Source organism: Strix uralensis, chromosome 4 (assembly GCF_047716275.1).
Source record: "Strix uralensis isolate ZFMK-TIS-50842 chromosome 4, bStrUra1, whole genome shotgun sequence".
Classification (NCBI taxonomy): Eukaryota; Metazoa; Chordata; class Aves; order Strigiformes; family Strigidae; genus Strix; species Strix uralensis.
In genome coordinates, this window is record NC_133975.1 from 89,310,145 (window position 1) to 89,335,230 (window position 25,086).

General features: G+C 44.6%; 1 protein-coding gene across 6 annotated transcripts in view; it reads right to left on the reverse strand.

Moving 5' to 3' along the window:
* Nucleotides 1-1,096: 1,096 nt before the first annotated feature.
* The window catches only part of NR1H3 (nuclear receptor subfamily 1 group H member 3), a 30,451-nt gene continuing 6,461 nt past the window's right edge, over nucleotides 1,097-25,086 (reverse strand). For 4 of the 6 annotated variants that reach the window (XM_074867691.1, XM_074867693.1, XM_074867688.1 and 1 more), the window contains exons 2-9: nucleotides 13,112-13,359; nucleotides 10,075-10,341; nucleotides 6,966-7,174; nucleotides 6,542-6,721; nucleotides 6,047-6,146; nucleotides 4,364-4,477; nucleotides 3,444-3,538; nucleotides 1,097-3,056 (exon numbers count right to left, since the gene is read on the reverse strand). In XM_074867691.1, the coding sequence (XP_074723792.1) occupies nucleotides 2,910-3,056; nucleotides 3,444-3,538; nucleotides 4,364-4,477; nucleotides 6,047-6,146; nucleotides 6,542-6,721; nucleotides 6,966-7,174; nucleotides 10,075-10,341; nucleotides 13,112-13,229 (1,230 nt within the window). In that variant the 5' untranslated portion in view covers nucleotides 13,230-13,359 and the 3' untranslated portion in view covers nucleotides 1,097-2,909. Of the gene's footprint in view, nucleotides 3,057-3,443; nucleotides 3,539-4,363; nucleotides 4,478-6,046; nucleotides 6,147-6,541; nucleotides 6,722-6,965; nucleotides 7,175-10,074; nucleotides 10,342-13,111; nucleotides 13,360-17,628; nucleotides 17,741-25,086 lie in introns of all 6 variants that reach the window. The other 2 variants (XM_074867690.1, XM_074867689.1) reach the window with 1 other exon arrangement.

Genomic DNA, 25,086 nt, shown 5'->3' on the forward strand with positions numbered 1-25,086 from the left:
AAAATGAGAATCTGAATATGTAAACAAGGAGCTTATATTTGATGACATGATAATGAAAAGGGATGGAGAAGCCAGAGCCAAGGAAAATCACCATTTTCACCACTGCCATCAACAGCAATATTATGGATTGTTACCTTGAAAATCTTTCAAGTTTACATGCATTTTTTTCTCTTCAAATTAATAAAAATTAGTTGTAGCTCAAAATGAAGAAGCTCAAAATGAAGCTGCGGCTTCAGTGCCACTGCCTGTTCTGACTGTTGACAGCCTCATTCTTCAGTAAATCCTTGGACTAGGGCCCAGTACCCTCTAATCCACCCAGGCCCGGCTTGAGCTCTCACACTCTGCTCATTACTCCCCACCGCATACCCCACTGCAGTTTCCTGTAAGCCTGTTCCCTCCTCTTCTGGTTTAGTAGTTTCCGATATAAATTTTATAAAGTAACGCAGCGAGTTCGGCAGAATCGCCTGTGGTGTGGAGCCTTGCTGAATCGACAGCTGCTTTCCTTTCCCGTTGGGGCAGGGGATCGTCAAGCACTGAGGAAGCAGCTAATGCTGGACAGCTCTCCGCTTGCCTGTTCTACCATTCCCTTCGAGACAACGCTTACGGACAGCTATGCCTGTTGCTTCTCCTGAGCTGCTCATTTCTGATGTATTCATGCCAGGTATCTGCTGGGATCCTCCTGAAATCCACTCCACAGCCAGGGGCACACTGGACTCCTATTTCAATTTTGGTGAGCCACGATACGCAGAAAATGGAGAATGGAAAGAAATGCAGAAAATAGCACCTGGAATAAAAGGGTTAAATTGTGAATGTAGCTCTACAAATCGAGGTGAGGCATGTATGGATAACTCATTGTCTTCATGACACAAACTTAATCTCCTTCTCCTATTTGCCAGCTCTGGCACATGGCAAGGTGCGTAGCAAGCTAAAATCGCATAGCAGAGGCCCAGAGAAACTGCCTGGGGTTGCACTGCTATTTCTTTTTCACCAGTTCCTGCTTCTTCCCAACCTACATACTCAAGTTTGGTATCAGCTTTGAGTTTGTTACATCAAGAACTTATTCCACCCTCCTCCAGTCTAATGACAGCACATCAGAGAATGTCAAAATCCTGTGTTAGGCTTTATTCTTTTATATAAACATTAACATTTCTCAAACAGATTAGTTAAAAATACAGATTTAAACAAGAATTTTTGCAATTGCAATGAGTTATAAAAAACAACAGATTATTTTACAGATTGTTACAAGTGCTTTACAAAGGTGCAGAGTGAAGGCCAGTGGCAGGGGACCAACCTTAAGTGCAAAATGGACACGATACCCTCACCACGGGCAGAGCGCTCAGATACACAGCCAAAAAACAAAAACAAAAAAAACACAAACCAAAAAACAAACAAAAAAAAACCGAGCCATGTGAACCTAGGCTCTTGGGATGCTCACCGGGCAAGCAAACATAGACCCTATGACAGAGAAGACTCATGAGACCAAGTTACCAGGATACTTAAGGTTACATCTCTGAGATCAGCCATAAGATGTTGTTTCTTGGAAAATAAGGAACGTGTTTTACAACAGTATATTTCTCTTCTGTCAGACAAAATATTGCTGTAAATCCTAGAATACTTACGAATGTGGATACTTAAGAACTTGGGGCGTAAATCCAGAGTGGATCTCACAGTGCCCAAAGTGAAGAAAGGATACAAGACCCAAATGTCCTTCTAAAGCAGCTGGCACTCCTCCTACAGGAGGGACCTCCACATCCCACAACCATCACTAAAACCTTGAGCCAGTACCTTGGAAAGACTTTGGCAAAAGGAAGAAGACGCAAGTGAATCCGGCTACACCCAATATTCCTGCAACCCATGATCTGAGAGTTGTGAAGCCCAAAGCTTAACGCAATGCCCACGTATTTCACTAAATGCAGTGTGTCCTCTCTCCTTGGCCAATACATCTTCACACCCACCTTGGAACACATACCACAGGCTCCAAATTCTTGGGAAGTTTTTGAGATCCTTCCACCACACCTACCTTGCCTAGGTACCAGACCTTCCCATCTATCTTCTATTCCACCGCCAAAGATAAAATCTATGCCCTGATTTGTTTTGAACTAAAGTTTTCCAGCTGTTAGCAAATCAAAGGCAAAGTGAACTGGCCGAGAACCACCATGAGATAAAACTGCAATGTATTAAATTTTAAAAAATCCACTACTTTATGCCTGACATCTTTCTGATGTACAAATATTCCCTATCCAGAGGGCCTCCCCGTTAGAGAAAGAGCACTACACATTAGAGGAATCCTTTTTCCAAAAGAGGGCCAGAATGAAAGGGCAGCTCTAGAGATGAAGTCTCATAATAAAGAAAGAACAGCTACTTCTCTTGGAATCATTGTAAAGGGTAGCACATACAAGAGATTTTATTTATAGGAAACCCAGTGAAACCCCTAGAACATCCACATTGACTTCCCTGAGCTCCTCAGATCCAGGTACACTGGGGACCCTGCAGAAGCCTTTTGAGCTGGGTTACTCTCAACAGAGAGGGTTTGGCAAGTTCCTGCAAATTCATTTTCATAATCGAGGAGAGAATCAATAGGCAAGCCCTCAGGACATGCTTAGAGAAGAGAAAGACTCTGAAGAAAGAGGTGTATGTGTGAGGGAGGGAAGGTCTTCATTTCTACCGTTTTCAGATGTTTCATGTTATTCCTTTGGGGTATGGGCACTACATCGAAACCAACCCCCCCCATCTGATCTACCCCAGCTACCTCCTGCATAGTCTCATGACAGTGTTGAAACCCCAGGCTCATCACTCCCTGCACTGCCTAGCCCAGAGTTCAGTGCTTTGGAGAGGGGAGGCTGGCTTCTCATTAGCAAAGGCTGGGAGATGGCATTCCATTGGCATGTCAGTGCCCTGGGAGCATGCGGTCACTCATGCACATCCCAGATTTCTGAGAGCAGGGGAGGGAGTTTCTTGTCCTGCAGCCGAAGGGCAAACACCTGCTCGGAGTGGACACTACTTAGTGTCCGGAGACTGACCAGCTTCATTAACATCCGTGGAAACATCAGGCGGTCCTGCAGAGTCAAGAGAAATAGACAGCTGTTAGTAAATTCACACTAAAACTTTCTTCAAAAAAAAAAAAAAAATTACCACACCAGATGATGCATTGTAACCACAACCCTGACTTCCTCTAAACCTGGCATTTTTCAGGAGGCGGCGGTGTGGCGGAACACAAATGCTACACCATGTCCCAAAACTCCAGACTTTCCATGCTGGCTAAACTACGGAACATGACACAGGACAGCAGGCAGTGACAGCTGCTGCCAAACAACCACAGAAGGGACGAGCGTGACAGTACAGGCAGCAACAGACCTGTTACAGACAGTACTGCAGGAACCGTGCCTGCATAAACTCAAAATCAGTTTGCATCATTGCTGGAGATGTTCTGGTCAGGCACTTACATTTGGTCTGTTGATGCAAATGTAAGAATGAAGGGCTTCCACATAGGTGTGCTGCAGCCTCTCCACCAGGGACTGGTCCTGCACATTCGGTCGGTCTGCCAAAAAAGCAGGTTAGAAGTAAGCAGATTGTCCCAGGCAGCTTCACTGGCCTTGCCATCTCTGCCTAACCCCAGTCCCTCGGTATGGTCTCTCCCCAAAACCTCACCCAGCACAGCTGGGAATGTCATCCATGACCATGGCAGCTATGTCCGTTTTCTGTAACTATTCTTTCTCAGTGATGTCTACTGCACATGGGGAGGCCGATCTGACTCCTATAGAGATGCCAAAATAGCACTATCTAAGCATGTTTGGTCTCACATTTCTGTCCCAGTGAAGACAATAAGCTGCTCATTCAGGAGGGAATGAATGGGGAAGGCTCTCCAGCAGCTGTGCCAGGTAGAAAACAGGAACAAAGAAAAAAAAAAATTCACCTTTCAGGTCACAAGACAGAAAACAGAAGTAAAGAGTAGAGATGGCTCCCTTGCCAAGCCGTGCGCTGGCCCAGAGCGATACCGGCCTCACATCCGGGCCCCTTTACGTGACCACTAGATGTCACTCGTGGCGTGGGACCCGCGTCACAGCAGAGAAGTGCCACGGACACGAAGGGGACAGTAAAACAGCAATTTCTAAATGAGGAAGATAAGTAACGGATGATTTTTCTATATGCTTTTCCAGCAACGGGGAATCTGATTTCCTCTGGAGGTGGCACTAGAAACACAGACTATAACGAATACCCTAAGCAGAAGTAGTAACATGCTCCCTTCATCACTAGACCCTACACACCCTCTATTACTCCTCTTCAGCTTGTGATCTTCCTTAACTCTACTTTCTTTGCCCTCTGACTCACTGCTGCAGCTCTTCAGATCATCCTGGCTTTTTACCTGCAGAAAAAATGTTGATGGCGATTAAAAGTGCATATTCAGCATCATTGAGCTGTAGCTCATTCATTCCCTTTGAGAACTCAAAGATGGGGTTAATGAACTCAAACTGCAGACCTGCAACAAACAGAAGAGAACAAGGTGAGGCAGTGACAATTGTCTCGTTTCTCTCTCCCTCCCTCTCACAGAATAAGTTGCTAGATACCCACCGCAGTACACCAGGGAGTGGGGAGGACAGGCAGGCAGAGGGAAAACCCTTACATTATGTTCCAAGTGTGGCTGAAACCTCCCTTTACATCCCAGCGTTGCTGGTGAGTGCCAACAACAGCAGCTGAAGAGTCAGGCTCTAACGGTAAAATGACGCTATTTCCGGGTTTTCTTAAGGGCCTTAAATGCCCCACGGCACATTACTAGGCAACAGCTAAAGGAACATAACATCAACTATCAGATGAGTCTGTCAAAAAGTCAGAAGCCCACAAGTGCAACATCTATACTTTCCACTCTCACACCATCACCTCCTTTAAACCCAGCAGCCATCTTGCCATCAAAGAAGGCTTTAATCCCATACTACAGCTTCATCTAAAGTCCATCTGAGCTGAAAATATATAGTTCCAAGAAGTCTGAACTATGCTGTTTCCTTCAGCTCAAAAAACTGGGAGAGCTGAAGCAGAGCCTGACTTAGGCCTCCGGTCACCTCCTTCAATAAATGCAGTCAGCCAGGAATACATTGGTATTTATTGTCGTAACATACAGAAGCCAGTATCAAATCAGGTCTCTTTGTGCTGTGTGCTATAAAATCATGCTGAAACCTTGAGGCCTTCTCTCCAGAACCACATCCAAGTTTGTAATTTCCTGCAGTACAACTGCATCAGAAAAAGATGAACAAGATAGAGGGAATCTTTCTGGCTGCCTGCTTTCTGCCTTCCTAATAATCTGAAGAAACGGCTACCAGGAAAAGCGTCAAAGAGGAAAGCTATATATAAAAGCCATCTCAGGTATGAGTGGTTAAATAGCTATGCAGAATCGAAAAAAATCACATGAAGGACAGCCAAAGTCTCATTTCCATAAATGCTGAAGATACGCATTTCCTGTTACTCCATCTGAAATTGTTCCTGGAAAAACAGACTTCAGAAATCACATCACCACAGACCATCATATACTGAGCTGATGACACGTCTAAAGCACTCTGAGGGGACCGTCAGCACAGTATAGACTGTATCAACTAGTATCAATAGTATCAACTGAAATGTAATCACACTGACATCATCACTCAAAGCATGCATCCAGATTAGCAAGTGATATACTTGCAAAGAAGACTGGGGTTTGGTTTGTTGTGATCTGATATGGCTCTAAGACCACATGTCCACATCAGATCTCTACCAGCAAGGAAGTTCACACCAGCTGCTAACCCTAGGTGCACTCTTACAGCAAGATTTTCATGCTGCAAGAGTCCAAATTTTCCAAAGCAAGTTCACACCTAAAAAAAGACACGAACTGAGTTAGTATCACATGTTAAAAGCAAAAAAAGTTTTGTGGGGCTATTGGTCTGGTCCTATTCTAAACCTCTCACCTGACTTCAGCTTTAAGGCCCCACATACTATTTCCAGCCGGAAATTAGCATTAAAAAAGAGAAGATGAAAGAACACAAGACACAGAGAAGGAAGAAACACCTGTCTAATGCACCACCTGCTTTGGCGAAGTCATCCCGATTATAGCTCAGGTCCTTAAGAAAGGTGATGCTCTCAATTTCTGGATTGTAGCGCCGAGATGTCTCCAGCAACATCACCTGAAACCAGAAATAGACTTGATTTGAAAACAGGAAAGAACATTACAACGTTGATAATTTTCTGAGTGTTAGAGCATTGAAAAAACCAAAAGACCAAAGAAAAACCCTCCAAACAGTTCCTCTCAGAGTGCTTAAAAATTCCAAAGTAAGTTCTGCTGCAACCTTTGTGGTCTGTTTCTGGGAAGGGGGAAATACCTGCTTACCACTACCAGGGCTCTTGCCTCATTCTCCTCCATGGCCCTTTGCCAGTATAGCCTGGCACTGCAGTAACAATCCCGTAGCAGAGGTCCTTCAGCCTGCCATCCCAAAAAAGGGGATGGAACCAGTTCTCCGGGTGGGCACTCCAAATTCTTTCATCTCTGCTACTATATATTGTGGTGGAGCCAAACTCTCACCTCTATGGTAGATGTCTTCAATAAAGCGATCTGATCTTCCCTGGTGAGCTCCAGGAAGCCAGGTAGTTGCTTGGCAAAGTCCACAATCTCTTGCACAGAGATAATTGCAAGTTCTGTAAAGTGAGCAAAACGCTGCTGCCTTGCTTCACGGTTATTTGGGTCAGGAACTTGGGGCCACGGCTGCGGGAATGGGAAGAGACAGCGTACATATGTGAAAAATGGAGCCAGGGCAGAAAGATGAGATGAAGTGAACAGAAAGAGAAAATGAGACACATTGGAACATCATCCTTTGCTATTCTTTACAGAACTTTAGCCCGCAGATGCAATGTCTAAAGTATCTCTATTCTCCCAAATAATTTACCCACAACCCTAACCCCCCAAACTTCACTTTTTCTCATTTTGGATACACTGGTAGAGTTTTTACCGTCACTTTGAGCCTGTCTGTGAATGAGCGTTGGTTGCACTGCTGCTGAGCAGCCACAAGTTTTTTTATCATGCTCAACTGTTCGGGCGTCAGTTTGTGGGAAGGGCTTGGCGGATTTGGAGGGTTTGGATGCACCACGACTGTTCGAGCCTGATCATCTTCCTGCTTCTTCAGTTTCTTCAGTCGGATCTGTTCTTCAGACAGAACATCTAAAGCAGGAATAGCCAGAGATCAGTCATGACACAGGAGCACACTGGAAACCACACTAAGCACAGGGTAACATGCTATGGATGGAGAGGCAGAGATCACAGCTGCCTCTATCTGGTATATCAGTGTACACAACACAGATAGCCGACACTGATACTTGTCCTTTGTTTCTCCCTCTCTTCCCCACTTCAAGTTGTTCCGTTGCCTTTCTTTTACTCATACTGTCATGCAAAGTATTCACAAAGGACAGAAGCTCCCTTCATGATGCCCTGCAGATCTCAAAGACAACAGCAACTTTCCCCACTGAGCAATTCCCCAAAATGTCATGTTAGAACAGATCCCAACACATGCTCCCTTCACATGCCATGGTTTGCCCGCTGTATTTTATATTATCGTGCTGTTGTGTTTTTTTCAGGTATTGCTGAATTAACAGCTTGTGTCATTTCATCTTCCTCCTCAGAGGTCAGAGTCAGTCCTGAATGGAGTTCAAAAGTGAAAGGACAACTTTCTACATAGCCCATCTGCAGCAGACTGTCAAGTAGTAACATACCACAAGATGAATAATGAAAGAATAGCTTTGCAGAAAATGGACGGAGGACTGCAAGTCCTTCAGGAGTAGGGCTAGAAGTGTTCTTCAGCTGGGAAGTCAAAAGGATATGCCATTTAAATGTAACGTTGCAAGGAATAAAACAACTTGGAGGCATGCATTGTGAAAAATCTTATTGGACCAACTGCTCATTAGCTAATTTAAAAACCTGTTAACAGTCTGTAACTAAGTCAACTGAAGAATTCACTGATTTGAATGTAAGGGAGGTTTGCTGCTTCTTTAAGTCAAATCTTCAAGCTGCATCCAAAAAACCTGAAACAACCAGACATACCTGGATTCAAGAATTATCTTCAAGAGAATCATCCTGTCAGTTAAGTGATGAATGAACAAAAAGCAGAAAAGGGACTGATTGGAAAAGAAACCATATCTTCAGGAAAAAAGGTTAAAAAACAAAGCTTGACTTTGCAAACAAGATCTAAAAAGTGCTGAAAGATTGTTTGGCTATTTTTTATGTACAGGTAGCAAGGAAATACAGCTGCTACACAGGAAGGCAGGCCCCAAAACTGAACAAGTATATCCTTGCACTCAAAAAATCATGTTAAACACAAAGACAAGAAATGAAAAACTACTGTGAGAGAGCGTTCTGAAATGGACAGTCCATGGAATTGGAGGGAAAGATGAAGAACGTGACACATTCAAGCTGAGAGTAATCTTTACCCCCAACTGCCAACAGGGACAACGTGCACACAGGTACACACATGCACAAAATTTACAATTCTAACAGCAAAGACATTCAATACAATTGCCAAATTAAGGGGGATCTGTAAGATTAGAGAATGCAAGGTCACAGTGTTAAGTTTAAGGGAAGTAACTGATCCAGGTGATTACAGTCCCTCATCTTGGGACTCAGATACACAGAGAATTTATAGCCAAGTAACAGGTTACCAGATATTACTGAATCATGAAAACTGCCTCTGTGCAAGCTTGTACACCATGCTAAATTCAGAGCAATCCAAGTTACTCGGTTTGCCATGAAGGAACTATTTAACTTCATGGTTCACACTGGCTGAAGAACAATAAACTGGCCATGAGTAACTTCAGTCTGGGAATTAGAAGAATGTGTCCAACAATTAGTGAAGGGAAGTTCTGGAATAACCTTCCAAGTGAAACAGCTGGGAGAAAAAGTTTCTGTCAAGACAAACAAGGCGAATTTGCAGTGGGGATTACAGTGACGACAAGAACTGCCAAGCAGTTGATAATAATAAGCCAAAGACTCCTTTTGGCCTAATTTTCCTGAGCTGGCTTCAACATAAGCAAGGAGTAAATGCAGAAACACGTTGAGGCTCTCTAGTATCTACCTGCAACAGAAGAGTAGCAAGGTGGACAGGCAGCCTTGCTACATAGCTTTTCAATCATATCCGATTCGTAGCTTTCAGGAGCAGGGGCCAATGGGGCAAAACCAGCAATACATAACACTGATACAAAACAGTGTGAAAAGATACTGATTACATGTTAGGTGTGCCGTGTTTCACATTGAAAAAAAATGAACAGCACGTTTCCTTGGTGCAGCTCAGTAGGACTTACTTTTTGCAGAAGTATTTTTATAAGATGTTTCTGAAACCTCTGTTCCTCACTGTTCTGGGTGCTGGATGTCATAAAAAGAGACTTCACACAGATTTAACGTTAACCAAGCATCTGTTTGGTCAGTCTTGGCCAGCAACAGGATGGAACCTAGATGCTTGGCAGAGGAGGCCCATTCCCATATGTGGGCAGGAACATTGTTGAATATTCAGAAACAGCAGCCTTATGGCTTGTGTGAGAAAAACAGAGTTCACTAAAGGTAGCAACGAGATTGGGTGTGCACAAACACAGCTGCAGTACTGTGGTGCTGCCCTTGACCTCTGTCACAAGCTCACAGTACGAGACAAAGGGAAGTGCCTGTTGTTCAAGGAGCACTGTGACCAACCTTGCAGTCCTGATCACAAGACAAACAGAAGCTTGAGTTTACTGATACAGCTGACAGCGTACTGAGGAACACAGAAATCTTAGTTGCGAGTCTTTCCTCCGGTGTCATATTCCACAAGTTCTTACAAAAGAGCGTGTTCAAGGAATACAGTAGGGCCGGGGCTCTCCGCACACCGGTGCTGTTCCACTGACAGCCTCGCCTCTCCACGCCATCCCTGCCAAGCTCTCAGATTTCCCACACACATTTCACACACAGCCTGCATGGCTCACGGGTGACCCCCAAACACTCACGCTGCCCCTTTCCTTACCCCCACCGGCCCCCAGCCCACCCAGGCACGCCTCCTGCCCCTGCTCCGCAGTGCCCCCACCAGCACGGTCTCCTGCACTCACACTGCTCCCGCATGCCCGCCTCCTGGCACTTGCGCAGCCGGCACTCCTGGCACTTGCGACGCATGTACATGTCCATCTCGCACTTGCCGCCATTCTTGCAGACGTACTGAGCACCCTTGATGATACTGCGGCGGAAGAAGCCCTTGCAGCCTTCACAGCTCAGCACGTTGTAGTGGAAGCCGGAGGCCTTGTCCCCACACACACTGCACACTTCATTTCCCAGCATCTTAGGGGCTGGGCCCTTCTTCCGCTTCAGGGGGGGATTTTCTACCAAAAGGAACAGTACCAAGGAAAAAGGAAAACAAAAAAAAAAAAAAGGTAAGAAAACCCACATACATGAGGGAAGCATGGTGTTTGCAGCTAACTGCCCCATTCCTTACAATAACCAATTATCCTCACTCAAACCTACTATCTCCCAGGCACATGGATGAAAAGATTAAGTCTTGCATTTCACAGACTCCCCCTTCTGGGCTAGCATATCTTCTGCAACAAACCAACTGCTGACATAATCCAAACAGTTTCACCTCAACTATGTAAGCAGATATAGCTTCAAACTCATTCCCCTCCAAAAAGGGTGAAAGAGCTAAACCACACTCAGGCCAGATGTTCTTCTGAACTTTCCATTAGCAGGAGAGACAGTTAAGTCACCAATGTGAGAAAGAGCTGCAAAAAAGTTGAGCTGAAATCCAAGACTGCAGAAAGTAATTTTCTTCAGAATTCACCTCCAGTTCTCTTACCATATTCATTACCATTCTCTGCCATACTCACGCACTCACAGATACGTCTGCCACACTCATGGATAAGGAAAAATGGTTCAGCAGTCAAACAGTCACAGAAAAACAGTGCTGAAACTGTGATCGTACAAAAAGCAGACCGAGTGGGCAATCCCTGTAACTGGAACACCTGGGGAAACTGTCAAGACAGAAGACAGCAACTTCATGGAGTTAAGGGCAATAAGCAGGCAAGCAGCACGCTGCACGAGCTCTGTGACCCTTTGGAACCCTGAAGCCATCATTTCTTCTTCAAGAAGAGTGCTTCCCACTCCTAAAACTGAAGCACTCTCATACTGACAGTTCATTTGCTAAACCTTGTTATTCCATCTGAAACATGGGGCCTTCACTACTGTCTCACATTTCAGATGGTCTCATGTGCAGCAGCCCACAGTTCCTCCTATGTCATTCCGATCAATCTTAATCTTGTCACTGGCTGCGTGTTCTGAAAACATCTTTGGTCTACTCCAATGCGTCTCACCTTAAGCTCCAGCCAAACACTTGTCGATGTTAGTTGTGTATTCCTTCCCTATTAGCCATATCTCTTCATTCCATTTAATTCTAGCCATGTTAACATCTGACATGTTCTTCTGCACAGCTCACAGTGCAAGTATTTCTCTGTATGTCAGACGTTATAGATTCTTCTATGGCAGCTATTCTTGGTAAGTCTCCAGATTATGTTTAGATATGCCTGGAAGGCCTTTACACTGGAGTCAATTCATAGGGATTGGTTTGCAGGGCAAGGCTGCTGCGTTTCCTGATCAGCATCAGGGTTACAATGACATGTCTTATTTTCATATGTATGGTTCTAATGCTTCTATCTTTACTCTCAGTTACGCTTACTATTCTGTTCAAGTTCCTGGAATGGTAAACAGTTTTAGGTCAGTCTCAGAAATTATTATTAGTGTTCTTCACTACATATTGGTTTTCACAGTCTTAAGTATCTTGGTGTTGATTTTCAATCCCATTGACTTTATAGAGGTCTGGAGGTCACTCATTTTGGCCTGCACTTCTCATTGCAGATTGGACAGCAGGAAAATGTCATCAGAAAGGTTACGTCTCTGATATTCCCCCCTCTTGTTCTACTATATTTCTCTTCACACAATCCATTGCCAAGAGGAAATTATGCAATGCCTGCAGTTATTTCAAATAACTCAGTCTGCCATTGCACATATATTAAGTGGTATAGTAAGTCTGCAGAAGCCTCAAGTGATGTTCATATGTTTCTGAGGGACAGCAGAGCAATACAATGACTTCCACAAGATGGATCTGTCCGTCTTGTGGATTTCTTAGCTGTCTTTAAGACGATACATGTCTGATTACCATTCCTATGACTGTTTTATTGAGACAGGTGGGCTTATTCTTTGATCTATGCAAATTATTTTCCACCTCTGAACACTAATCATTTTAGCTGTATAACTTATTATTGTCATTTTCTGTAGTCAAAGATAACACAGAAATAATTTGAGATGTATGAAGCGTGAATGCCATCTCTCCACCTTTAGCTCTCATTAGGGTCCTCCTCCTTTGGTAGATCCCCTATTTAATAATTTTCCCCACATTTTGTGGGGTTTTTTCTTGCATTTTTGCAAGGCAAATTTTGTTGAGATCACCTCTTCTTTTTATATCAGGGATTGCCAATTGCCTCACTGCTCACCACATGCATTTATTTGTCATATTTTCATTAAGTTGCTGATACTATATTGAACACCTCACTTGTGCTTTCCTTTTTTTTTTTTTCCTGTTACCCATCCAGAGATGTTATACTACACCTTCTTACAGTTTGAAAGTGTAGGATTGTGTGTGTCAGCAGCAATTACAGCTGCAAAATCTCAATCCTATTTCCTGATACTCTTTTAACCTCAGTTAACCTCATAAATTTGTAGAGGAAACTTCTACTGTCTTTCCATTATATGAATCTGCAAGAACCTATTATTTCTTTGCGTCACTAACCCTTGCTGGATTGTCACCTGTAGTAAAGCTTTACTGTTCATCAGCTTTTGATAAGGCTAACAAAAAGAAATTCATTTTACTGCCATGGACCTAGCCTCTAGGAGGTGAAATAAGCAAAGTATTCAACACATTTATCACCTGGATAAACCCAGTCATCTTCAACTATCAAGAACTGATTCTATTCTTAGACATTGTCTCCAAGTGCCTCAAGCACAGCAGAACTCACCCTAAAATTCTGCCAAGTATCAACTCTGCTTGCAGCTGAATGAAGAAAGCCTTTAGCTTGCATGGATTTAGTACGAATTTTTCCATACCTGCATGCTCAGGGGGGTTCTCTGAGCCAGGGAAGAGCGAAAGCCCTTCCTCCTCCATCTCAAATACACTCGCCACCCTCTTCCCATGATCCCGTGTGCTGAGTTGAGTGGGACCCATGGAGGCCACACAGGAAGGGCTTGCTATAATCTCATCGCTGCAGCATTGTTACTGCGAAGCAAGGGGCCACAGGTGTCTTTCTTCAAGGTCTTTAATTTCTCTCTGCTACTGGAAGTCGGAAAGGAAGTACCTGTAGAAAAAACACAGATGCAAGAGGCAAGAGTTCAACTACTGAGGCTGTTAACTCCCAGGACCTATTACAAGCTGCATCACAAGCAAGCTTCAAGATTTTGTCTCCTTATTTATTAATAGACAATTAACTTTGTTTTATCAATGTTTATGCTCTTGTAACACAGCATTTTAACAAACGGTGGTAAAAGGTACAAGATTAGCACACCCAGGCGCAAAACTGTCTTTTTATTGCCAAAATATCTATCAAAGCAGGACAAGTCTTCATTACTTCTAACACCACCAGGGGACTTCAGCCCTGACCTCTCCAAGTGTGTAAGAGGGCAATTCCAGACTTCACAACTGATGGCCTTTGTTAAAGCTTCCAGTAACAAATAGCTCATTGCTGCCAGCTGCCCTGGATTTTGTGGCATGTACTGCAGAGCATGTAGAAAATTGTAAAAGACAATTTTGATACAATTATTTAGCAAAGACTACAAAACACTGAATTTCCTTATTCATATCAGTAGCCAAAGGCTGTGCCGAAGATGAGTGATGTAGCAAAGATGAGGATGACAAATTCTGGCACCTACAGCAAGTAATCAAAAGCCAGCATCATACCTACAAGAAACGACCATTACGTCACCCTCAGGAAATAGATTCACCACCAACCTTCTGAGGATACCCTTTTCTGGAACCTGAAAACATACTGAAAAGCATCTTTATTATACAGCGCTAACTCCACTACAGAACCTGAATTCGGAAAGCGAATCCAATCGCTTTTTCCAAAAAGCCCCACCTGCACAGAAAAAGGCCTTACTGGTTTGACTGCACAGACTTAGTGAAACTGATGCAAACTGCTAATGTAAACACACCTAATCTGATTGACCATGCATTTGATCAGTTGATCTTAACTCAGTGATTTGCCGATGCAAACTAAAGGGATTAGCTGATTTAAAAAGCAACTACGTTAAAGGCCTGTACCAGTTTAACTTGAGTGACTGAGTTCAGGACTGGAAGCCTGCCCGCTCTCTGAAAGACAAGAGGTGACAGAAAGCTCTGCAGCAGCCCAGACACAAAAGCATCAGGTAAGCAAGGGCATGCCTCACACACTGCAGTGCTGACTGGGAAGAGGCAGAGGACCCCAGTCCCGAGTCCCTTCTTCCCTTCTGGGTACTGGACCAGACCACGCAACTTTTTTTAGAATGCCAAAGGCAAAGATGAAAACAATACTTCCACAAATCACCCCCCTCCCAGTACTCTGAAACAGTCATTCATACCGTCAAGCCTGCTGAGCTCCTGCCATCTCCCATTACACCATGGCAGATAATAGATGCAGGTGTTAAAAACCACAGGGCATATTAATTCACGTGACCTTTGTAAACACAGTCTCAGACTGTATAAGGAATTTGGAGCTCCCTCCCCTTTGGTGCATGCAGCCACTGAACAGCTGCAGAAACAGACTATCTAGGATAAAAGCAGTGGCAGTAAATATGTAACTCAAAGCCCTAGAGAGGAAGCAGTCCTGTTGTGGGAGACTACAACCTAACTGATGTGATTTTCAACCAATTCAAAGAGACACCAGTCCTCAGACAAACAACGTGGCTACCACAATCAACTTTTTTTTAAAAAAAGGTCTCCATGGTAAATCCTGCAGCAACTGAAAACCTCGTGGAGAGGCACAGAGCATCAGATGGAGATAGGAACTTCACTGAAACAAACCCAAACCCAATTTGTATTCCTAGTCCCATGTAAACTCCTCACAGATGCTGATATCAGATGTATCTGGACATGTTTGGGCATGAAACAAGAAAGCCAAGTGCATCTCCAAATTCCTTTAAACCACGCAAAAGACTCACTCAAACATTAATTATTGTGCAGAATGAATCACCAGCAGCAGTCCCACAGTAATTTTTCAAACAAAGAATTTGATCCCCCATCTGAGCTATCGAGTGATGGTGCTCAGGCCCCACGGCCTTCAGTTCAGTGACCCAGTCTTGCTGCATCCCAGCCACGACTGCGGGATTTTCTGGAAAGCAAAAAAGGATGGTACAACCCGATGGGATTACAAAATTGTTTCACCCACACAACCATGACTGATATTGCAAGAGCAAAACTTACTGTCAGCAGGATATCTGGAGACCAAAGGGGAGTTTCTACGAGACTGCAGACTTCCCAGCAATGCCCAAGAAGTCTGCAGCTACCAACAGCAAGGGGAGTATAAATCCACATGCACACCCAGGACACGGCAGGGGGTAAGGCCTACCAGCCACTATCTTCGTGCTGTAAAACCAACCCACATTCTCCTACTTCATGCACCAGCCTCCAGCCTTCCCAAAACAGAACGGGCCTCTTGTCTTCTCTGCTCCAAAGACAAAATTTTTTAGTTTTGTAGATGCAGTAGCAGTTGCAGGCTGTGGAAAACTGACCTAACTACAAACAGCAGCACTCTGGTGCTAGTTAAAGAAACTTAAACCAGCATTTTTCCCACAGGCACACAAGTGAAAGGCTGTATATGCCTAGGCCAGGAAGTTTTCACAGAAATACATGAGGACTGTTTTCAAATGACTAAAAATCTTCTTGTTTTGTATGAATAATCATGTTATTAGAAATTCACATCTTCTGATTTGCACCACCACTTGAACTAAAATTGTAGAAGGGTGATGGAAGCCGTAACTGCAAGAGGGAACACGGTCTTCTTGACATAATCTGCTGTGCTGACTCCCACTGTCTGTCTCAACTCTGTTGGTTTTAGAAACCAGGACTGGCCAAGTGACAAAAGATGAAGCAATCGCTTCTCTCTAACGCAGCGTCTAGAACAGAGGAACCTAATGAGCAGACATACTCCAGTGAGGAAGCATGTATACATGAAAGGCTAAGGGAAACAATTTTCTGCCAACCCTTGCCACTCATGTCTCAAATAAGATACTAAACACTCCTGAAATGTGTCACCACCAGCTTCACCCTACTTTGTTTCTTCCCTCTCCCTTTCTTTTCTAAGACAACGGAACAACTTGAATACCAATGGTCTCATGATCAGCGCTCTTGCAACAGAAAGTGCTGTTAACAGAGACTAGAGGTGGCAGCCCTGGCTCTTGCACCTCATGCTAAGTGACAGAAACATTCACCACTTCCTCCAGCAACAGTCTCATCTCATCCCATTCCCTCAGCTGAGTCCTCTTCCAAGCCCAGCTGAAGCACTTATGCACTCTTCTGGAATTCTGTGATCTGACCTGTCATCAACAGACACGAAGCTACAGAAAATGCCTAATTTCTGTCCCACATTCATTGAGTACAAGTAAAGGAGATAGCATTGGGCAGCACAGCATATAAAGAAACCAAATGAGCCAGATGCAGTTACTGTGACACTTCTGCTAAACAGGTCTCTCCTCTCCCTGGTGTTCCTTGTTTGGTGTTTTCTGTCAGAAGTTTAAGGATCAAGAACCAGACCAGATGCAAGCACATCTCTGAAAAAACTGTACTGTGGAGTGCAGGAATAATCAGAGGAATAGCACAACAATCCTTTTACCTCCAAATACTGGATGTTCAGAGGAAACAGTAGCTTTTTAGGAAGTTTGCACATGTCTCTGGGATCTTTCAAAACAGGATTTACCGGTCAGAGTCCTTGTCCTGTAAATTACAAAATCCTACAGCCTTCTGCCAAGGTTAAAATACATGGTTATGTTTCAGTCCTGTAATGAATCACAAGTGTGCACTCTGCAGCATGTCAGCATCAGCACAAGAGACCTTATATTTGTATACATATGTTAACACGACTGTGCTCATGCGTCACACAGCTGTGTGTCAACAGTGTGCCTTTGTGCATGGGCCTAACAGGCTGTTTGTTGGTGAACAAACGCACCTGACAGGAAGGGCTACCTTTCAGAGCTAACGAAAGCAGGGATGTAGTTGGCCATTTTGGCTTCTCAATGTGTTCCGACATGCAATACAAGTGCCAGCACCCAATCTGAATCTACCTCTGAAAGCTGGGCTCACAACAGTACATAAGGGTCTCTGCTGAAATCTAAATACACAACATGCACAGTAGTGATGCTACCTTGGGTATCAAAAGCTGGCTCCAGATCCAAATGGCCAAGAAAAAAACCTGTTGGGCTGAGATTTCACAGGACCCTACAGCACCAGCACAGAACTAAGCCCCTTAGGAGACACCACTGTTCCAACCCTCTCACAGGGAGTAACCAGTATTTTGTGACCTAATGCTCTTCCTATACCATCTCTGGTGCAGCAGCCAGAGTATTTTCACAAACCTTCCCAAGGGACTTGGTACTACCTTGTAGCTGTCTCAGCGAAACAAAGGTTATTCCCAGCTCATGTTGGCTCATTCCTCTTCCTTCCCTCTGCATCATCACATTTCTCAAGAAATGCTGGAGCAGCTAGTACGTCTGTAAGCAGGGCAAAAATACACATAGAACAGGTTTCAATTAGGAAGAAGTTGAAAGAGACACTTGCACCTTTCAGGGTATCCTAGGAATCCTATTGCAAATCTGTCACTTTGAAAATGAAGTAATATTACATGTGAAAACTGTTAAAACTCATGAGGAAAAATAATCAACTGCAGATTGTCAACGGGAGGGACAAACCATGAAAACGCAAGGTGTGCCACGCAGTGCAACAGGATAGCATAAAGAACGATTTTGAACAGTATGTTTGCAAAGAATGGAAAGAATGGTTCTGTAATTCTCAGGAAACAGAGACTAACTCTGGGCCTCTGCTGTAAATCCCTCTCTACAGAGAACTGCAGGGACACGGTTTGAAATCGCATTACCCGTTTCAATTTCTCAGGAAGCATAAAGACAACCACAAACTGGAAGGAGTCTGCAAGCCACTGTCAGTCCCAAGCTGATAAAAAAAAGCTACAGCCTCCTGATTGCTTTTGTTTGCTGTCAAGCTAAGCTTCAGCCGACCACGAGCAGCTGCCCAAGTGCGCAGCATTGGCCTGTGAGCCTTGCAAGTTGTTACCACCTCTGCAAAGAGTCCTACCAGTCACTCCTGGCTGCACAGCCTGCTCCTCAGGGATGGGCAGCTGCGTTCTGGTCTCTTGCCCCCAAGTTAAGGGTCTTATTTCCTCCTCTGCCTCTCTACTGTGAGTTTTAAAGCTCGCTCCCCCTCACCCCCCCTTACTTTGCCTTTTACTCCTGCTGCTGACCCACTCCTTTATTACCCATGACTTTGCTGACTGCTAGCATGACCGTCTGTCTCTTCCTTTGAGCTGGTGCATCCCTGAGCTTGGCTGGGTTCTTACTGCAGCACCCAGCTCTTGTTGTGAAGACTTTCTTTGGCTTTAGTCTGGTCTCAACACACAGCGTGCCATCTCCTACCCAGCTCAGGTACAGATGCCATAGCAGAGTTCACAGAACAACAGCAAAAGTGACTAACAACTGAACAGATTAAAATGACCAAACTTGTGTCACTTGGTTGAAAGAGAACTGGGAAGAGAAGCAGGAAGATGTAACGATGGCATACAGCAGGATGAAAGGTGTTATTCTGAAAGATGGTACACCTAAAAGGAATAGAAGGAAACCGAGGAAGGGAAAGTCAGGCTATTACAGAAAAACACCCTAAAGGTGAGTTCTGGGAGACTGGAGGGCAGTCTCCATAATCTTCCTTCCAAAATTAGACCTTCTATTTACAACCAAAATGCAAAAAGGTCTGCAGACATTTCTGAATCTGAACCTAACGCTATTTAAATGCTCTTGACCCGCAGAATATGCTATTATAAACAAACAATGGCAGCAACAGAAGTTCCAAGTCAGTTCCCCCCTACCTCAGGTAGGAAGGAATATAGGACTGAAACAAAAAAGTCTTCCTCCATTGAACAAAATGGTTAGCAAAGTGACTTCAGATCATAAGGCACAACTGTACTACCAAACAACGCAGTAATTCAGGGCAGAATCAGCCCAAAGTACTTTTGCTTTGCTCCACATAAAAAAACCCAACCAAACTCACTCCTTGTCTAGGATCTTCAGAGCACAGGATTTGTTTCTTTCCTGCACAGCCTGTGGATCCCCTCGTTTTGGAAACAGGACTTCCCAAATTGTACATCAGATGAAGACAGAATGCACTGACTCCGGTCCCACCCAAGAACCTACAAGCTCTGCAAAGGACCTCCTCACTCCAAGAGCAATTGTTTTGCAAGAAGTCAGCTCTCCTGTTCGCACGCCTCATCCAGCAGGAGATGCTCCCTCTCCTCTCACCTGCCTCTCATTATTCCTTGCCTGTCAAAGGCCGAGGTTTTGGGTTTGCTCTTGTCTTCACCTCTTGGTTTCTGCCTGATCAAATAGTGCCATGTCAACACAAGGAGCAAGAGGAAAAGAGATTATACGTGTGACTGCTTTCAGGGTGGGTAAGATCCTGAAATGGGCTTTGTGTTTCCTCCCTCCCTCCCTCTCTCCTGCCAGATGCCCTTGGTCCTGCAACTGAAAGGAGGAGAAAGGAGATGAGGTTACTGGAGTTCATTCACTCTGCGCACAGGGCTGCTCTCGCCTCTCTTCCTGTTTGCATGGAAGTATCAGTCCCTCTGACAAAGGGAGAGAGAAAGAGGCCAAGAGGGAGAGGGAGAGGAGGCGATGGTAAGAGAAGATAGGCTCTTCCCTGGTTAATGAACTGGAAATGAATAACAAGTGATACCAGGAGTGATGTGGCCACCTTGCTGCCATGAAATTCCTTTAAAGGCCATTGACACAAGTTCCCTTGAACTCTGGAAAACAGCACAAGCCAGGTCTGCGTAACAAAGCTTCAGTCCCTTCTAACCCTTCTAGGCTTTCTACTGTCACCTCAGCTTTCAAGCTCCTGGCTAACCTAGAGTATAATCATCTCAGAAATGGCAAAAACTAGGGCATGCACTGGTTACTGCAAGGAAGATGTTAGAGTAGCAGCATCCCTCCACCTTCCCCTCTCCTCCAAGCCATCTTGTAAAAATGACAAGTCATCCTTTCTCAGCTCTATCTGGCCAGATGAGCTGTGAAACCAGTGCCCCAACATGGGGAGCAGACAGAGCACAACCACTTTGGAGCAACACAGACTTCTGCAGCACCCATGGGGATGAACATGAGCGGAACTTGCCGTTTGTAGCTGAACTGCAATAATCCCCTGTGTCTGGCTGCGAATCCAGCTCGTCAATGGCTCGACACCGCTATCAGCACCGACCTTCAGATGGCAGGAAACACAACTGAGGCTTTGACAGGGGCTTCCAACAGGAAAAATCCCATCTGTGCTCCTCCCAGGAGGATGAAACACACAAAGCAGAGCAGCTGCCCCCTCCTGCTAGCAGAGGAGCAAAGGGCAGCTCTCTGTCTCTCCTTGGGAAGAAGGGGAAGGGAGGGGATCCAGCCTGGAGATTGTCTGCAGAATATGTTTGCCAGCATCAGCTATAATAGCAAACTCTCCCTATGGAAACTCACTTTAAAACAGCGATAGCATTCTTTTGCCAGTACCACACACAATTTCCCCAAGCAAATTAAGCTATCCTACCACTAAGTCTTTTTTTTCCTTGCACATCTAAATGTATCTATGCAAAGGTGGTTTTGGTTTGCATGTTTGTTCTTCTTCCTAGGGCCCTTGGATTGGCTAATGGTGTCATTCTTTCACAGTTCTAACCACACCACCAGACACACACACAAAAAAATAAAGTCAAATGTGAGAGGTGTTCAAGCAATCTAGAAACTTCCTACTACAAAATAATCTGCTAACTAGCAAGGCCCTGCTTTGCAAAATTAAAACTGAGATGTTTGCAGCTCATTATTCCCACTGCTGACCACATCCTATGTGCAGTGACAGCTCATCATGTCCTACTTGAATGCTGAAGATGAGATCTGACCCCACCACCTTAGTTTCCTTATAAATGCTACTGCATGGCAGCACAGAAAACGTGCCCACAGACTCTCGTTTCTTTCTGGATTCCTTCTCTAGCTTTACTCAGCCATCAATACCTTGTTCTACACAATTATACATAGCTACCCAAAACGTAACAGCCAGCCATTCCTTGAAGCAAGTTTTAAGATCCAGAGCTTCCTTAATCTTCCCAGAAAACAGGGTTTAAGAGACAGAAAATAAACCAGATAAGAGGTAATGGCAATAACCAGCTAGGTTCAAAAAGCTGGTTTTTAAAAATCGGGCTTGCACAGAAGGGGAAAAAAAAAAAAAAAAAGTTTAGAGAAGCCTCTCTCTTATATCACTGTGGACTTCCACAGGGGCACCACATCACAGAACAAAAGAAAACTCTACCTTAGATCCTACATTCCTCTTTTATGACCCTCAGTCCCACAGATGTTACAGCCCTGCTTCAGGGAACACAAGTCTGACTCATGGCAGATCTGAGTCGTCATCCCAATGCCATCGTCAAACTGAAGTGAAAGATCAGAACTTTTTTTAAAAAAAAAGAAAGAAAAAAAAGAAACAAGAATGAATATGCTAAATACCATCCTGATAGTGGAGATGCCAGGGAAAAGGTTTAAACCTAGTCCCTAAGCAATAAGAGAACCAACTAGATTACGCCTAGAAGAGAGCGCTGCAGGCCTTTTTTCTGCATGTAGGAAATGATAAACAATCACATAACATACTATTTACCTGATCATTTCCTTAAAAATAATTTCATCTCCACTCAACTATGCACTAATGGAAGAACATTTCATGGCCCATGCCTATTCTAGCCAAATGCCTTTATCAGCTGGCATTACGAATGGGAAATCTGCTCAGCTCCCCAGCTTGCCTCAGCTCATCCCTTCAACATCAGTACCCCAAACCACTGCGGACTCCTCTGAGCAGGAACACAGCCCAGTCCACCATCAGCACTGAACTACTACTAGAACAGATAAGAGCAGTAAGAAGCAGCTGCAATATTTTACCAGGAAGATGACAAAGGACACAAAGCTGTAGGATGTATCACAGCAAAGCCAGGAGGAGAACTTAAAAGCCCTCAACTCCTAGCCCTTGTCCACACCACCTTCTCCTTCAAACTGGTCTCTCTCCAGCCTCTAACAGTTATGAAATAAAAGAACATGAAGAACAGAGGCAAAAGAGAAACATATAAAGGGGAGGGCTGTTTACAGTATAATTGTTTGTTCATTTTTCCAATTCCCTCCTCTCCTCCCATCCCAAGAGTACTTTCCTCAGCATGCTGCACATCACTATAACTGATACAAGATTGTTTCTGGGAAACAGCCTTTTCATAAGGTATCTACATAGCACTTTGTATCCAAGCACCATCCCACCTAAAAGCATCAATCAAAGCAAATACTACCACTCACAGGCAAAACAGAAATACAGTACTGGATTGCAAAACAGACAGGAAACTCATTAAGATTCCCTTAAGGGCAGTAGGGGAAAAGTACCGATTCCCATTCATAGAAATATCATCCCTAGATGTAGCACAGAGGTCAGGAAGAAATGACAGTACTACAGAAACACCCACATAAAGAACACATTGGAGGGACAAATGGAATGGAGTTTTAAATTGCTTCAAAGTAAGCTCGACTCTTAGTCTATTCCCCACTCATCCATTACTGGGGATATATTTTGGCAGGTTTTGCTTACACTGCTCTTAGAAGAACTGAAGAGAGGCAGGGGTTCCCACCCTGCAGCAGGTGTACGTATCCAAACCTACATCAGCCAGGAGACTGCAGCAGAGCAAGAAGAGAGATCAGAAGAGCTGCCAAGAAACACAGTGAAGACCGGCATAGGGATGCAGGTCAGAATAAAGGACTATTAAGAGCTCTGTTGCAAAGTACACTTGCCCTGCTTTTGACTTTACTATTCTGGATCCTGGCCTGTATGGTCTGTTTCTCCTTTGCGGGTCACTGCAACTAAACACTTACAAGGTACAATAACAGCAAAACAAGGAGGAGGGATTTTTTTTTTTTTTTTTTAAATAAACCCACAGGGTGGAAGGTAGGAAGGAAGAGTTAAAGGTCTGAAAATGAGAGAAAGAGGATCTGTGTGACAGGAAGGGAGCATGTGAGAGGGCGTGTGACAGGCTGGGTAGCAGAATGTGTGCGCAGATCTCATTCCCTTCGAGGCTCTTGGCCAAACGTGGAGCTGAACTTTCTGCAGACTTTGTCCTGCCAAGTCATGTTCCCTTCTCACACTGCCTGACATCACCACAAATACTCAGCTGGAAAACAGTCCAGAGCCAGACAGAGTCCACCGCTGAACCACCAGCCAGTGAAATGGCTGCACTCAGGGCACACCCACCAGATGGGAAACCAGAGCCACCGACTCTCCTCACAGGTTATCTCCAAGTGCTCAGGAGGCCCGTCCTCATCCAGGCACAAAGAGCCCTAACAAGGCACAAAGACATCAGAGATGCTAACAGACAACGCCTTTCTATTGCCCAAATAACATAGCCCAGAACAGACTGAAAGTCTGCACAAAGGCTCTAACAGAAAAAAAAAAGCAAAAGAACGTAATCATCAGATTGTTGCAAAGCCTGACAAGCAATGTGCTGCAAGGAGCCCACCCCATTCCCAACTCCGGCGCAACCCTGCCGTGAGGGGAAGGAAGCCATCACATACGACCCATGGATGAACCAGGAGCCAGTGGTTCTGCAAAGACCGATGCTCCAGCATGGTCTGCGTGAAGCAAGCAAGCAAACATTACACTGTCAGACAGCTCGTATCATCTGACTACTCAGAAATAATTGCAAACCCAAGATCAGCGCTGGAAAATGCGAGCACGTGTATGAGTGTGTGGGAGCGGGCAATGGGGCGAAGCCAACAGGTGGCTGGATTTCTTATTTTGATCCATGTATCAAGGGAGAAGGGTGGGGATGGCCTGCCAGTTCTGGGACACTGCTAAAGGCACCACCCAGAGCAAGTATCAGGGAGTAGCAGCTGGCGATGATACTAAAACAAGGGAGGACAAAGTCTGCAGTCTCTTCTTGTTTTTTCTTCAGCCTTCATCCCCAGCCTGGTGCTTAAAAGCAGCTTGACAGAAAATGTCCTCAAAGTGCAGGTAATAGGGAGAAAAATCATGTTTTCTTCAGGCAAAGGTTTCTGTTTTCTCCACTCCTGTTTTATTTCTAGGAAAACAAACAGCAACTTGGGAGCTTTCTGGAGACCAAGGGAAAATTTTTTCTTCACTCCCATATAGCCCAGAAATTTAAGTCCCCTCTCCTCAGACCCATGCAAACAACAGAAGCTACATTACATGATCTATGCTTGTCAGTATTTCACATTTTACAATGCTCCTCACAACAGAATTTCCTCTTCCTTTGCTAAGGAAGGGAATCTGACACCTTTCTTAAAGGTCTAGCAGTTCAACGTTGCCTGTCCACATGCTATATGGACCTTAAATCATATCTGTAGGGCTTCCTGCCCAGACCTGCAGATGCCAGAGAATCTGTCCCCCTCACCAGTTGCAAACACAGAAGCCATGTTTTCAACTTCTTTCTGGACCTTTCACAGAAACCAGAATATTAGTCCTCTCCTGCAGACAACAGCCAAGGGTGGGAAGCAGGCAGTCAGAAGACCAGAATCACAAAGTTGGGTATCTGAAGGCAAGGTGACAGCTTCCTCCTTTTACTCTCGGAGCACACAGCTGGATGAGCTGCTCTGGTCGGCGGCAGTGCTCATGCAAGCCAAAGCACGCTGCTGAGGGGGGCTGGCCACGGGACTCCCTGCACCTGCATGTCAGGGCAAGCGCCATCAGAGCAAGTCTCCAAGGCTGTTCCAGCACAACTTCATGTGCCCACAAAGATTTGCGCATGGGTTCTTGCTGGTAGGTGCTCAAGCTG